The sequence below is a fragment of the Galleria mellonella genome, unplaced genomic scaffold (assembly GCF_026898425.1).
Source record: "Galleria mellonella isolate WM207_F2 unplaced genomic scaffold, CSIRO_AGI_GalMel_v1 utg83, whole genome shotgun sequence".
Taxonomy (NCBI): Eukaryota; Metazoa; Arthropoda; class Insecta; order Lepidoptera; family Pyralidae; genus Galleria; species Galleria mellonella.
The window spans coordinates 5591694-5605747 of record NW_026442162.1 but is presented as its reverse complement, the minus strand read 5'-3'; the positions used below and the strand labels follow the sequence as shown (position 1 = coordinate 5605747).

The window sequence follows — 14054 nt, the reverse complement described above, 5'->3', positions numbered from 1 at the left end:
AGTTAGTAAAAAGAGGACAAAAGATATACCATCAGTTGCTATTTTTCTCAATTCATAGCAGGCTAGTGTATAGAAAATTTTATAAGACCATATAATCCTACCAAATTTAGATACAGCCTGCTTGCATACTTTCTACATAAACTGTGTCGAATATATGATCTAGTAATGTAGAATTTGTTACTGACATAATTCTGATACCTTTAATCGGATAAATAAGAATGCTTATATATAATTATAAAATATTTGCGACACAGTTTTATATTTCTGCGGAAATCATCAGTTTTCAATAATATTGTATTAGGGGGGAAAGGATTGTTAGCAATGGAGTTTGACAGCCACATTGCTAGCAATATACCTTATTAGGTCGACCTTCACGTGGTTCCCCCTGGAAACCATCGTGAACAATTCTTTTTAAATTCGTCACGATGGGCTAACTGACCTGATTCATCCTCACCTATCATCCCTCACTGGTCCCCCGCCGGTGTATACCGATAGCGCGGGATAACCGTTACCATTCCATTATCATCCATTTAAAAAAAAATTTTATTAAATGTTTTTTTTTCCATATAAAGAATTATTATATTATAACTTAAAGATGTTTAATCTAATCTGCTTATGTTATCACTAACTCACAGTATTGTCTTGAATAGGCTGACAGTATTTTTGTCCAAAGTAAGGTAGAATAATGTAATTTTAGAATGATCTCACCGAGTTAGCGTTCGACAGATTGGATAATGTAAATTTTCTTTATTTGAGCTGTCTAAATGTTTAGTTAACAAAATTTAGCTCATGTGGGAATTCCTTCATACTACGCCGTGGAGTAATGTTATACAGTAAATAACTAAATCAAATTATTCCAATAATTTAGTCAAGTGACCAGTAATTTAGCAGCTCAACCAATGATGTAGTTAGGTAACAAAGGCCCTGACTGAGGCAAAAAATAAACCAGCCTAAGAATACAGGGGAGTTCCCCGCAAGTTTCAACAAAGATGTCTAAGACTTGTTGGGAATTCCCCTGTATTTTTTTTTCAAATGAGTTGCCATTATTAGAGTCCTGGAATTTGATTTATTTATATTCCGAAGTAAATTTACAGGATATAGAGGAATAACACTTGAGTCCTCAGGAATGGCGACGCATGGAGTTCATGGGCGAAACAGTATACTCTGTTATGCCCATGGTATTGTTCATGTCTATAGGCGACGGTTACCACTTTCTATCAGGTGGGCCGTCAACTTGTTTGCCACTCTAAGTTGCATAAAAAAAAGAACGCGCTGTGAGACTATTCGCTTCAGCGAATCAGAGTCTAAGGCTTATTAATTCATGTTATAACGCGTTCAATATCATTAAAATAAACATAGTGTAAATAAACAAAGTTTTTATTGTCTGTGGACTCTGTCTGATTGCCATTAAAAATAATTAAATTTAAAACATTCCGGTATTAAATATAATGACTAATTAATTCTTCTTTAATCTCATCTCAATCAGTAAACCTTAAACTGTACATTACCGCTAAGATTTAGAGTTCATTTTAGCCAGCATCATTCTTAAATGCGCTATTTCCTCGTCTTTAGCGGCCAACTCTTCTTTCAGCGACTTTATGGTGTCATCTTTGTTCTCTGATAAATGCTTGAGCTCTTCTAGCAGTTGGGGAGTATCTAGCCTCTTGCTGGGTCGCCTCTGGACCAGTTTGCCGATGATGTGAGCTATCTTCGGATAGTTGGCAGTGAGGTGTGCCGGTATTTGACCCTTGCGCAGGTCGGTGATGGTTTTCACTCGCTCCATGTCCGTACTAAAGGGTTCCACCATCTCGAGAAGTATTATTCCAAGGCTGTACATGTCACTCTGTAAAAAAAAAATTGAAATTTTGTTATTAATTTTCCAAAATGTCTCTCTGTAGTCAGCTACAGTGAAATTACTGGAGGGTTAACAACATAATGCTCACGAATTCACAAATGGGAACGCGTGAGGGAAACTATGGGTATAGTAATGTATTTTGCATTGTCTCTAATGACCAATAGACGCCGTTTATCACTTCCATCAGGTGAGCCGTAAGCTTCTTTACCATTCTAAGTTTTTAAAAAAAAAACCTACATTATATAACATATTACAATTACAATTTTAATCAATTAAGGTTATACTTATTTTTTGTTAATATCTTTACTCACTTGAAGATAGATAGATAGATGTATAATGGCGTGAATTTACTAGGAATAGAGGAATAACACCCGAGTCCTCAGGAATGGCAACGCATGGGGGTATCATGGGTGAAACAGTATACTCTGTTATGTCCATGGTACTGCACATGTCTATAGGCGACGATTACCACTTTCCATCAGGTGGGCCGTCAGCTTGTTTGCCATTCTAAGTTGTATAAAAAAAAAATATTTGCATTACTTACAGCACACAAATAACAAACATACACAGTAAATAGAGATAAAGAAATGCATAATACAAAAAAAAAAAGCAAAATATATAAAACAAGTAATAATAACTGAAGATTATTTTAATGTAAAATTTTAAGGACAAGTTTTAAATTAAACATTTTTACGCCATAAGGATGAATACCAAGATTCTGTTTTTAAATCAATAAAAACTTCTAATGTACGCGTATCCCTGTATACAAACAGATAGCCATTCATTCATTCAATATTTATCAATTAGTCAATGCTAAAATGTGAAACGAGTTTAAAAGCTTCTTTGAGAAATAAGTAGAATTATTTAATTGAAATTAAAATTAAGTTAATATTTATTTGTCAAAAACACTTTTAAATTGATGATTTGTACCAATTATACACTAGGCATGCAAAACTGTCGTGTAATTCAGAAATGCAATTAAGCCATGATGGTATATTAAGTGCTTGGCTGACAATTATGTCAGCTAATTCAGATTTGCAGTTGAAATATCATAATTAGAAATAGTTACATAAGGAAACTGTCTACATATACAAGCTACATAATGGCATATAATTTATATCCACTTTACCTTAGGATTACACTGGCCTTCCAGTTGTTCGGGGGCAGCATACAACTGCGTGCCTAGCGCCATCCCTCTATGAGACTGCTGCAATGGACACGCCAGACCAAAATCTCCCAGAAGCACTCTCAACTCAGTTGCGCTTTCTACCACGAAAATATTGCTAGGCTTAATGTCATGGTGAATAATCCCTCTGGAATGTATGTAATGCAATCCGCATACAAGCTGGGTGAACATCTCAATGAGCTTATCAATATGACTCCAAGAGGCTGGGTAACCAACGTCGGGGGATAACGGGGACTCCGAGTCGGAAAGGTACGAGAAATCTTCAGAATTCTTTCTCGAAAGTACCATTTGATTGTTGCGAAAATCCAACCACTGCTTCAGTGTTTGCGGGCAGAAAGTCATCTGGATGTACAACGTGGCCCATTTCAGGTTGACACGTGAGCAGTTTTCGAACTCCTTACTAGAATACAGTTTGCATACAGCATTCTCCTCGACTCCTGGATAATCGTCTTCACTGTCAGTGTCATCGATTTCGTCCGAAGAATTGTTGTTGTCCTCCAAACTGTTTGAATTCCTGAAAGATATAACAAAGTCCGAATAACTCTTCTTTGTTGTTAATTCTTTAGAGTTGTGAGTCTTGAACGACGATAAGGTCTTGGGATGGGCCGCCGACGACTTCGTTGGCATTACAGACAGTTCACTGTCACTGTCGGTGTCCATGCACAGCTTGTTTGCTTCCTTGATCGGCTGTATCAATGGCTCGAGCCATGCAGCTTTGTAATTCACGATATTGGGGTGATTGAGGCTGGCCAGTGTCTTAACTTCAGCTAAATGATTCATTATAGAGTTTACGTCGCAAGATTTTATATAGACCTTCTTCACAGCGTACTCTACTCCATCTAGCCTGTGCCTGGCCTTGAATACGCAACCAAAACCACCTCCCGCTATGAAGAATAACTCCTCAAACTCCCTGTGGTAACGAGACCACTCTAATGCCGACGGTTGCATGATTGGCCAAGAAGCAGGTATGCTTATCGGTATTTCTGATTCGTTTGTGACTGTCACCAGCTGATAGAGGGCCCTCTGGTACTGACTCCTCATGACCTCAAACTCTCCCATGGAATAGGAATTATCAATGAGATTCATGCTGTGCAATTTTTCACAGATAGTGTTATACAGCTGGTTGGCCCTCATTTGATCCTTCTCCAGTAGTGAACACAGCTGTTTAACCAGGGACTGCACCAAAAGGCTAATTGGTGTAGTGACAGTTGAGTTGAACACATCAATTTGTTGCCTGCTGTGATCGAATATGGAGTCATTGTGGCTGTTATATGAAACACCTGAAAAAATACATAATTTATAGATGTTATTTACTTTCGTCTGGTCTCACTCAACAAACATGATTGAATGTTATTTATTCAGGTTAATAGTAGCCGTAAACAAAACTATATATCTTAGAATTTTCTTAAATTTAAGAATTTATTTAGAATCTTTTTAAATTTATTTATTAAACTTTAATACACCTAGATATGGGTAAATGGCGCATTTAACACCATATGGCATTATCTACCAGTCGTTCGTAGACAGGAATAACAGAAAATATAATTGACAGTGCAACATAATGAATAATGTTGAATTCAAAAGTTATCCTACTGTTTGTTTGTTTATTTATTATTATTATTATTTTAATTTAGACTTTATTTAAACTGAGTTTAATTTAATTGCTTTCTATTTGTATAACTATTTTTTTATTTTGTTTTTGTTCCTTTTCTTCGTGTTTTGTGCGCTACTGTGTGGGTTACATGCTTCTTCAATTAAATTATTTCTTTCTTTCCATGTCATTTTCACCCATTAAAAAAAAGAAAACTGTATCCTTACATTTTTTAACTGGTCTACTTATTTCCTATTATATAATGCAAATAAAGTTTACTCATTCATTCATTTATTAAAATATATATAAATAAAATCTGTATTTTGTTAAGTCACATGCACTTAAGTTAAGTCACATACAACTGTATGCACATGACTTTTTGTATTTATATCTATATCAGTAAGAAAAACATCAAATATTTTAGATAACATTGTTTTGTTTATAATTTCAAAACCTAATTAAAAACAGATAGGCATTTAGTTAATAAATTTTATTTTATTGAAATAGGTATTTTTTTTTATGGGTGAAAATGGTATGGTAGCCCCGCCTGCGCTAACGGAATACGCTGGTGGAGCACCAGTGAAGGGTGATAGATGAAAATGAAAACAGGCCAGTTAGCCCATCATGATGAATTCATCAGGAATTAACCATGATACTTTCCAGGGGGAACTGCGAGGAGGTCGACCTGGTTTGGTATATTGCTAGCAATGGGATTCTTAGTGTCCATTACTAACAATCCCTTTCCCCCCTGAAATAGGTATTAACTACACTGAAGTACTGTTTCATCATAATTGTTTCAGCCGACAACTGTCCACTGTTGAACATAAGCCTTAAATTATGAGGGGAGATGCCACACTTGGCAAGAGGGTTGGTTATTTGAATAGAATGATTTATGACAGCAAGCAGATGGTGATCAATCTTCAGAGTGTTTGCAGTCACACAAATATTAATGATAGCGGAATTAAATGAAATAATTCTAATCAGATAACCAATGACAAATTATAAGCAAATTATGCCAATCAAAGTCAATTACATGCAATGAACATACATAAATAATTATAAAACCATGCAATTCTCCCTTAATAATTCTTACCATCTTTCCTTAATATTATAAATGTGAAAGTGAGTTTGTTTGTTACCTTTTAGCCAATCGTAACCAATTATGAAATTTAATATATACATACTATATGAAGAATCTAGTTTTCATTCCAGTCAGTAAACAATACAAACATACAGATCTTCTTTTTAAGATAAAGGTGTAAAAAAGCTAGTGCAAAATAAAATTAAACAAGAGAAGGATTTTTTTTTATTTATATATAGGTATTACAAACAGACTAAAAATATAATCTGTATCTTCAATAAGTGAAGTAACGTGTGGTTACTTGACTTCCTTGCAACATTAACAGTCTGCACTACCGATACAAAATAAATCTTACAGCACAGGGAATAAGAGTGAATGTAGTAAAATAATGTTGTGCTAGAAGTTTCTGCACACATGGCAACTGTGGTTTGGCTAACCACAAAACGTTAAGTTATTATAAAACAAAATTATATTTTCATACACTGTTTTGCTTTTGTATCAAATATAAAAAGAATTTAATTTTAAAATAAGTATATAGGTAGGTGGGATACAGCGTGAATTTACAGGGTACAGAGGAATGACAACTAAGTAAAAAAAAGAAAAATTATAATAGTGCATGTGGTGTTACACACAAGACTTTTACATTAGGCAAAATTATTTTTTGTGTTATTAAGTTGCATGTAAAATGTAAAAGTTATATGTGAACCTTATTAAATAAATAAATAAAAATAAGTCCTCAGGAATGGCAACGCATGGGGGGTATCATAGGCGAAACAGTATACTCTGTTATGTCCATGGTACTGCTTTTGTCTATAGGCGACGGTTACTACTTTCCATCAGGTGGGCTATCAGCTTGTTTGCCATTCTAAGTTGCATAAAAAAAAACTGATTGGGATATGATCACTGATTGAGATAAAAAATAGTCTATATCTTTCTCTATCCTTTATAGTATTTTTTTTTACAGATACACTGGCGGAGCACCAGTAAAGGGTATGTGTGAATGTGAATGTGAAAGGGACTCCATTTTCCGCACTTAGCCTCTCATTTGGGCGATTGAACCAGTAAAGGGTAATTGAAGAGAGAGATGAAAATTAAAACAGGCCAGTTAGCGCATCATGATAAATTCATCAAAATTAACCACGATGGGTTCCAGGGGGAACCGTGTGGAGTTTGACCTGGCTGGGTATATATACTAGCATTGGGATTCTCAGTCTCCATTACTAACAATCCCTTTCCCCCAGTGTATACCATTAAAGCAGGAGAGGTTACCATTCCATTATCATCCATTACAAAACTAACCTATCTGGGCACTTTTCTAATAGATGAAGATTTGCTCTGTGCTTAAGTGAATTAGTAAGTAGTATTGTCTGGTTATAATTATAATAGTAGATAACTTGTTTAGATTTTATGGGATTGACATGTTAAAAAACAAAAATCCCAAATTAAATGTAGATTAAAAAAAAAAAGAGGAAGATGGAATGGTGCACCCGCCTATACTAACGGTATACAATAACATTGGCATTGGCATTTCATTTTCACCCATTAAAAAAATCATACAAAGTATTTTAATGCAGCTCCCTCTGGTAAATGGTCCTATATAAGGGAGCTGATGTAAGGACATTGCATATTTATAATTAGCAAAGACAGATAATTATATGAAGCACTTGACAAAATTATGGTACTGGATTTTCTATGATAACCTGTAAATAAGGAAATCTATTATGTTGAATTTAAGAGGCGAATAAACTATTTATATACATGGAATAGAATAAACATTAAATCATTAATGAAACATTACCTAAATCAAAAGAAGTAACCGTCTCGAGAGCCTCCCATTTGTCCTTCTTCTGTTTCTCCATTGTGTCCTTTCTAATCTTGCTGACGACGATGTTGAAGCCAAGATCTCACTTCACTAAAGTCTATACAGACCATTTTCAAGCAAACACTATCGCGTATTTGCTATGTTTTAGAGAAGTAGGCATTGTTGAAAATACTATTTAGAAAATATAAATAAATAAAAATTATGAAATCAGTGACGATGATTGACCGTTGGTTCCAATAGTGTTGTGAATAGTAATCAATTAGTCGATTGAAATTATTCGATTAGGATCTTAAAAATGGTATAAAACATTCATTGTGTAATTAATTAAGAAAACAAAGAAAATATAAGATTATATATACATTCTCATATTTTAATTACATATATCTTTCATGTATTCTATAATTTATTGTTTACCTAAAACTACAGGTTGCTTTATAATGTTTTTGTTCTAAATTTGATTACTAGGTATTCTGTTTCATATAATTTGTTTCACTTATATATTACAACATATTTTAATATAATAATTATCCGTTTAATTTACGTGCAATTAGATCGAGTAAGCTTATTTAGTTTTGTGATCAATTCGTATTCCTTAGTCATGACTGACTGCCGTAGTATACGTACAATGCTTACAGTGTTGCCCTTTAACTCGACTTTCTTATTGACTATTGATAAAACGCGGAGAACAAACTTACAAACGCTAAGCGGGCCGAGATACGCAATCAGATTCACACACACATCACAATCGTTCATGAATAAGAATCCCAAATTGACCACAAAACTAGTTGAGCTTTCTCGGTGTAATTACTCATTAGTTAAATCGGTAGTTATTACATTAAAATATAATGTGTGCTTACGAAACTTTTAATCATGAAATAACAACACATGGGAAAGGAGATTGACTCCTGAAACGTAGGTTTTCATACAGGCCTAGGAAATTAAAGACTTTATATTTATTTGTGTCACTAAGTGAAAATAGGGGTGACTATTGCTATGAACATCAAAATCAAAGAAACATATTCTGATTAATCCTTTAATTATCACCTACCATATTATAATTTAGAGTAAAGTCTACTAATGGATAATGTTCACATGTTTTGAAAACTAATACATAACATGATAAATACCGGTAGCAGGGTACAAAACAAATTACTAATGTATGACATCATTATATATATATTTTATTTTTTTTATGGGTGAAAATGGTATGGTAACCCCGCCTGCACTAACAGTATATAAGGGTAATAGATGAGAATGAAAACAGCCCAGTTAGCCCATCATGATGAATTCATCAAGAATTAACCATGATAGTTTCCAGAGGGAACCGCGAGGAGGTCGACCTGGTTGGGTATGTTGCTAGCAATGAGATTCTCAGTCTCCATTACTAACAATCCCTTTCCCCCCGGCATCATTATATTGAAAAATAATAAAATGCAATCGAAACGATCGCATAGGTGTCTCCTGCCTACCTACGTCAATGTCATTATATTCTTTTTGTCAAATGTTAATGTCGAAAAAAGCGCGGGAAACGTTTAAAAAAGCGGGAGTGTTTTTTGATCTTCTTTAAATTAATTTTATATTTAATTATATAAGGATTAGTCTTTTTTATATATTGTGTATTAGATTGTATATTTAATTGTATATTTTGTAGTAATAGTGTTTGTTGCTGTAAATATTGGTAAGTAAATTACCTATATTAACATTATGGATCCACCTATAGACCCTGGGGGGACAACCCCCCAGGTGTCTGCAAATATAACTATTCCATTCAATAATAGTTTTGATATATTGGGTAAATCTAGTATGGACACAGATGGTTCTAGCGTTGCAAGTTCTAAACGTAAGCGAGTACGTGGTGAACGTCGCATTTGCAAACATTGCAATAAAAAACGAAGGAGGCACACCAAGGGTCTTGAATCTAAAATTAAAGATAGTGATTGTCAATGTATTGAAGATGAGAATCAAACTCAAGTATCAATACCAGTTGTAAACAATACCGAGTCTGTTAAACCTGCTTCTCCACCCAGTACTTTAAGCAGAACTTTGTACAATGCCGAGGATATAGCACCTTATGTCGTTCATGTACAAAAAAATGAAACACATCCTAATGATAACACTACATTACATCCTATTGCATTTGGTCGCTTTTTACACACTAATAAGATAAATAATATAGTGAATGGTAGCCTCAAAAGAATAGGAAGAAACCGTTTATCGCTTTCTTTCTCAAATTTTGAAAATGCAAATGCATTTTTAAATAATAGTAACTTAGAGACACATAATTTTAAGGCATTTATACCTTCTTTCCATGTAACCCGTATGGGAATTGTGAGGGGTATTCCTAAAGATTGGACAGAAGAGGAAGTAATCCAAAATATATCAGTACCGATAGGTTGTGGGAAAATTCTAAAAACCAGAAGAATAAAGAAAAAGACAATTAATGAAGGACAACCAAGTTTTATTAATACTGAAACCATTGTTATTACTTTTGATGGACAAATATTGCCAAAAAGAGTATTTATGTTTTACACATCATTAACTGTAGATTTGTACATTTACCCTACTATCCAATGCTATAACTGCTGTAGGTTCGGACATGTCAAGATGCAGTGTCGTTCAAATCCTCGGTGTTATAAATGCAGGCAAAATCATACAGGTGATAAATGTGAAGTAGATGAGGAAAATGTTTCTTGTATCTTGTGTAATGGTTCTCATTCAGCAATTAGTAAAAAATGTCCTGAATATGCACGTCAGAAAGCCATTAAAGAAACAATGGCCCATAGTTGTGTTTCTTATGCTGAAGCATCAAAATTTCATCCTCCAACTTCTAAACTATATTCAGATGTATTAACATCATCATCTCCTTCCAATAAATCTCATTTTCAATCTTCTTTCCTTAAAGAGAAATCATCATTACCACATATACAATCATCATATAAAAAAACAGTTACACTTAAACCACGCTCTCCTCAAAAAATACAACAAGGATATGATCGTTCTGCCCATGAAGCCATAGTTAAGGAATATAATATTCCTGCTCCCTCTAATGGTTGTGCATTATCATCAAATAATATTGACAATAATCAATCCATCATTGATATTATTCTCATGCTTATTAAAGTGTTATCGCAATCGAAAATGATACAAACAACTTTACCACCGTCCAACGATGCCATGTACAATGTATTTTCTCAATTATTAACTTCTCACAATGGATTACAAAGTCCAAATAATTCAGTGGAACTGTCGTAGCATAACAAATAAGAAATCAGACTTATTTTATTTGATTAATAAATATAATCCTTTTATAATAGCTCTACAAGAGACTTGGTTAAAGCCAGGATATCCTTTTAGGATTTCAGGCTTTACAAGTCTCCGTGATGATAGAGCTGACGGATATGGCGGTGTTGCCATATTGGTCAAAAACTCCTTCTTTTTTTCTTCTTTTTCGCTTCCTGTATATAGCGGCATTAATGCAGCTGCTATAATTATAAATGGTATCTGTTTTGTTACTTTATATATTCCTGATCCTACATGCCAAATATATTCACAACTAGAACAATTATTTTCAATTTTACCTAAACCTTTTCTCGTAATGGGCGATTTTAATGCTCAGCACCAATCGTGGGGCAGTTCTACTTCTAATTTTTATGGTGGAAAACTCCTGACGATAATTGACACTTACAACTTATGTATTATTAACTCAGATGTACCGACACGTAGAACTGCACCGAATGAAGGGTTTAGTGCTCCTGATATTTCAATATGTTCTTCTGATTTAGCTTCTTCACTGTCGTGGTATCCTCATTCCTCTACCTTCGGAAGCGATCACTTTCCCCTCATTCTTTCTTTTCCAATTTCCATTCCCTCAAGTCGAAAGAGTGGTCCTCGACTTAAATATAATTTATCAAATGTAGACTGGAATATTTACAAACAATATTTAGATAATAAAATATCGGAGTTACCTATTGTTTACCATGGAAATGAACATCATTGTTGTAATGACTTGATAATTAATATGAAGGAGGTTGCTGATTTATTATTTCCTGTTAAAAATAGTGCTTCAGGGAAAATTCCCTCCCCACCTTGGTGGGACAAAGATTGTACGGAAGCAATTAAAAATCGTAAAGAGGCTGAAAAAAATTATAATAATTACATGACATCAGAAAATTTTGAAATTTACACCGCAGTTTCACGTTCTACTCGAAAACTACTGAAAAAACAGAAGTTGGAAGGTTGGAGAAGATTTTGTTCTTCTATCTGTCCAGAAGTTAATTCATCAGTCGTTTGGAATAATATTAAAAGATTCAGATCTGCCTTTAGTGATCATACATCACGTTCTGCACTCGATTTAACTTTAGCGAATAAATTTTTAGATCGCCTTGCTCCTAGTTATGTGCCGGAATGCCTTTACAATATTTCTCTATCCGTCTCTGACGAATTATCCGAACTTGAGTCTCCTTTTACTCTTGTAGAACTTAAAGGTGTTCTAGCTTGTATTAAAGACTCTGCACCGGGAGAAGACGGTATACCGTATTCCTTTTTAAAAATGCTAGCGATGCGACATTAATTTACTTTTTAAATATAATTAATTCCATAATTATTTCGGGAAATATACCTACTTCATGGAAGTCTCAGATTATTATACCATTTCTAAAGCCTCATAAACCACCTTCTGAACCATCTTCATACCGTCCTGTTGCACTTTCCTCTGTCTTACTAAAGCTAGCTGAACATTTAGTGAAGAACCGTCTAGAATGGTTTTTAGAAAGTAATAACTTACTATCCCCGAACCAGTTTGGTTTTAGGAAAGGTAAGAGCACCTTAGATAATGTGAGCATTCTTATTTCAGATATTCATATAGCTTTCTCACAAAATTTGTCAATCCTCTCAGCCTTTTTAGATATAAATTCTGCCTATGATAATGTAATAATTTCTATTTTAAAAACTAAATTACAAGCTTTAAATGTACCGGTAATGCTTTCTAATTTCATTATTAATATTTTATCACAAAGAACAATACATATGGATCTAGATGAAGATACCAAATTATCTAGAACAGTATGGAAAGGCCTTCCACAAGGATCTGTTCTCAGTCCAATTTTATTCAACATATACACATACGATCTAGAATCATTCCTTGATAAATCCGTAAAAATTTTACAATATGCTGATGATCTCTTATTATATTTTATTGCGAAGTCCATAGAATCTGCTTCTGCCAAATTATCTGATTCATTAGATTTGTTAAAAACGTGGTTAGATGCAAATGGTCTTAATCTTTCTGTAACCAAGAGTAGTGTAGTTTTGTTTTCAAGAATGAGATCACCGCAACAAATTAAGGTGCTTTATGATAACTCATACATTCCTATAAAGACTGAAATTAAATTTTTAGGTATCGTGCTAGATAATAAATTAACAGGTCTGTCCCACTGTAATTATATTTCCACGAAATGTGAGCGTAACCTTAACATTCTTAGGTGCCTTGCTGGAGTTTGGTGGGGAGCACATCCCGTTTCACTAAAACTTGCTTATAATGGTCTTATAAGGAGTGTCATTGATTATGGAACTTTTTTGTTAGCTCCAGGAAGTTCATTTGCTTTTAAGAAATTGGATTTAATTCAATCAAAGGCCTTGAGGATTATCTCTGGAGCAATGAAATCAAGTCCAATCAATGCTTTACAGCTCGAAGTCGGTGATCCACCTTTGGTTTTAAGAAGGCAATATCTATCTGATCGCTTCTTTTTTCGTTGTTTACAATTATCTGATCATCCGCTTATTCAAAAGTTATCTCAACTACATATCTTTATTTCGTCTTCATCTTATTGGAAACATAAAAAACCTCCATGTTTAATACAAAGTTATGAAAAATATAAATCCATAGAGTCTCCCACTTTTACATCGTCCTGTTTTCCCATTTATAAATGCTCATATCAATCTTTAGTTTTATCTCCTAATATTAAATATGATTTTGGGTTATCAAAAAATGATTCAGAATTGAATGCCAAATTTATGTTTATAACTGACATTGAATGGAATGAATGGCACTACATCTTTACTGATGCATCAAAACCAGACAATAGCGGTTGTGTAGGTGTGGGTGTGTTTCATTCACAATTTAATATCGTTCAAAAAATTAAACTTCCACCGGAGTCTTCAGTTTTTACCGGGGAATGTTATGGTATTTTAAAAGCTGTAGAATATATACTTTTAATGAAATTACATAAGGCAATAGTTTTCACTGACTCTATGAGCTCTTTGCAAGCTCTAGCCAAATATCCGTTTAAATCAAAACCAGTTTATCCCATTATTTGTGACATAAGACAAAGTCTTTATCTTTGCATGTTGAGAGGTTATTCCGTTTCTTTTGTCTGGTTACCAGGACACAGTGGTATTAGCGGCAATGACAAAGCTGACCTTATTGCAAGAGAGGCTGTAACTTGTGGTGATATGTATCCGTATCATAATTACTGTAGTGACCTAGCTTGTCTCCCAAAAATATATTTAAGGTATGCCTGG

The 14054-nt window shown here is 34.0% G+C and overlaps 1 protein-coding gene across 1 annotated transcript; it reads right to left on the bottom strand.

Annotated features, from left to right (window-relative positions):
* Positions 1-1361: 1361 nt before the first annotated feature.
* On the bottom strand, positions 1362-7790 carry LOC113515915 (eukaryotic translation initiation factor 2-alpha kinase 1-like). The gene is made up of 3 exons (XM_052901906.1): positions 7512-7790; positions 2985-4321; positions 1362-1843 (listed from the first exon to the last, which is right to left on the bottom strand). Exons 1-3 carry the CDS (start codon positions 7570-7572, stop codon positions 1511-1513), a joined length of 1731 nt encoding a protein of 576 aa, XP_052757866.1. The 5' UTR covers positions 7573-7790; the 3' UTR covers positions 1362-1510.
* Between the last annotated feature and the right edge of the window lie 6264 nt (positions 7791-14054).